General features: G+C 36.2%; 1 protein-coding gene across 1 annotated transcript; it reads right to left on the bottom strand.

The window, feature by feature from the left end:
* Nucleotides 1-1,057: 1,057 nt before the first annotated feature.
* Nucleotides 1,058-1,945, bottom strand: LOC122194803 (uncharacterized). Its single transcript, XM_042896040.1, has one exon. The coding sequence runs from the start codon at nt 1,943-1,945 to the stop codon at nt 1,058-1,060; it is 888 nt and encodes a 295-aa protein (XP_042751974.1).
* Between the last annotated feature and the right edge of the window lie 678 nt (nt 1,946-2,623).

Raw genomic sequence — 2,623 nt, 5'->3', positions numbered from 1 at the left:
AGAAACGGAAACCATCTCGTGTTTGGTACAAAATTCAAGAAAATATTTATTATTGTACTATGTTTCGTTGTCGCATTGAAAGCATTTGATTGGACGTTCAAATTGGGTGTTAATGAGCTTGTAAAAATTAAGAAAGGTGGGATACACATATGATTTACTGGTTAACGGATATGTCCATAAATAATTAGTGTAATCATCTAGGAATAATACATAATAACGGTGACCTCCCGAACTGGTGATCGGGGATGCCCATACATCACTGTGAAGAATATCAAATGGCATAGAAGTATGAGATAAAGAATCATAGAAAGGTAGTTTTACATGTTTACCAAAAACACACGACTGACATAAATGTTTGTCAGAAAATCTATCAACGGAAATCAAATTATGTCTATTCAAAACACGCAATAAATAAGAACTCGAATGACCCAAACGTCTGTGCCAGAGATCTTGAGACAAAACAGCAAAGGTGGAAGGATGAGTGACTCAAGCAGAGGGCACGGTAAGAGGATAAAGTTCTCCGATGCTGTTACATCCGAGGATAGGAATCCGCTTTGATAATCCTTCACGAGAAAACCAAATGGGTCAAATTCTATGGAAATTAAATTATCGGTGGTTAGACGACAAACAGAAAGTAAGTTTTTAATAAGCTTAGGGGCATGAAGAATGTTGTTAAGTTTTAAGGGTAGGTATGGTGGTTGTAGGGTTGTGTAACTGGTTCCAAGAATTGGAATTTTGAAACCATTGCCAACGACTATATTGTTTTGTATGCCATTATTAAAATAACTAGAAATATTACCTGTTGCATTCGACATGTGGTTGGTTGCTCCATAATCAAGGTACCAGTTTTGATCAGGATTGAGAGTCATCGTATGCATAGCCTGTTCTATGTTTGTAAGAGTGTAAGAGTTCTCATTGCCTACAAAACCAAGTGGTGGGGATCCAATAACACCTACAAAATTGTTCCTGTTAGGGTACTTATTTCTGGGTTGAGTCGGGTAATGGCATTCCACTGTTGGGGCTACCATGGAGCATTCAAACCATTCCAGTTCTGATTTTACACATAATTGTGCCCATAGTTTAGATTATATCCAATGTTATTTCCGCGCCCGCGACCGCGTCCCCGGCCATGACCACGTCCGCCTCTGTTGGAGTTACTACTGCCACGGTAGGGCTGGCCACGACTGCCACTGCCACCACGATGTAGTTGTTGTTGTTCACTGCTTTCGGTTTGGGTATTAAGCGCAACTGCAGACTGATTAGTAGTTTGTTTATCGGCAACAACATGTAAGGAGGCGGTTGAGTTTGCAACACTGTGGGCTTTGCGTGTTTCCTCTAAAATCAACTTAGATCTTACGGTATAGAAATCAGGTAGAGGAGTAGACTGTTGAAGATGGGTTGCTATGTTTTCATATTTCTCACCAAGTCTAGCGATCAATTGCAATACTAAACGGTCATTGGAGACCGGTGCATCAACATTACTTAATTGATCAGATAATGTTTTGAGCTCTTGACAATAAGCAGACATGTTGGAGAAGGAGTCCAACTTAACATTAGAAAATTTGTTTTCTAAGTAAAGTGCATGGGAAGGTTTGTTATCAATGAAAATTTGTGCCAGCGAATTCCATACTTGTTCTGCACTGGAGTTAGGTTGCAGAATTGTGATTAGCAAGTCCTTTGAAATCGTACCATATATCCATTGGAGAACTGTGAAGTACAATCTTTTCCAGAGAGCTTTGTCATCTATCTTGTCTTTGTCTTTATTTGTTGTTTTTTTAGAAGGAGAGATTTCTAATAGAAGAATGTGTTGTATCACATCACGAGCACAACAGTGAACCTTAAATAATTCAACCCATGATATGTATTGACCGGCTTCCATCTCCAATATGAGGGGAATAAAGTTTATGATATTGGTAACCGTCATCGCATGATGAATAGAAGCCATTGCAAGAGAATAGAAGAGGAATAGAAAGAGAAATAGAATTATCGATTCAGTGAAGGTAGCGGCTAGGGGTTTAGGTTAATCAGATGATACGCTCTGATAACATAACGGAATATGGTCGCCATCCTTTTATTAACTTGAGATGTATATATATATATATATATATATATATATATATATATATATATATATATATATATATATATATATATATATATATACAAATATTACAGTTTTGGTACCTCAACTATTATAAACATGACAATGTATAATTCATAGTCTAATAGTTACATCCCTCATCTTCCGGGCTCATTCTCCTGAGAATACATGTGGTTTGAAAGTGAACATAATGTTTGTAAGTTCATAGGTTTTATTATTATAAAATGTGTTGTGGTTGTTTAGTTATTTTAGTTATCCTAAGCTTGCTCCTTCGATTTTAGCGTACTATCACTACTTTCTTACGTTATTTCTCAATAGTAGTCTAAGGGAGTGTTTGGATAAATTAGTTTGTAGCTTATTTGCGGTAGGAATAAACAGTTTTTGCAAAAGTGTTTGATTAGCTTATTGCGGTGGGAATAATCAATAAGCAATAAATATTTTTAAATTTTGGCAAACAAAACAGCTTATATGAGTTAAATGATCAAAAATGGTTTCCTCTTATATGTTAACATATTTTTCTTA

The sequence above is a fragment of the Lactuca sativa genome, chromosome 6 (assembly GCF_002870075.4).
Source record: "Lactuca sativa cultivar Salinas chromosome 6, Lsat_Salinas_v11, whole genome shotgun sequence".
In the NCBI taxonomy this organism is placed as follows: domain Eukaryota; kingdom Viridiplantae; phylum Streptophyta; class Magnoliopsida; order Asterales; family Asteraceae; genus Lactuca; species Lactuca sativa.
Note: the sequence above shows the minus strand (reverse complement) of the source record. Positions and strands in the feature narration are given on the sequence as shown.

Excerpts from the sequence above, each read along its gene's own strand:
- LOC122194803 (XM_042896040.1), bottom strand. The coding sequence starts at position 1,945 with ATGGCTTCTATTCATCATGCGATGACGGTTACCAATATCATAAACTTT.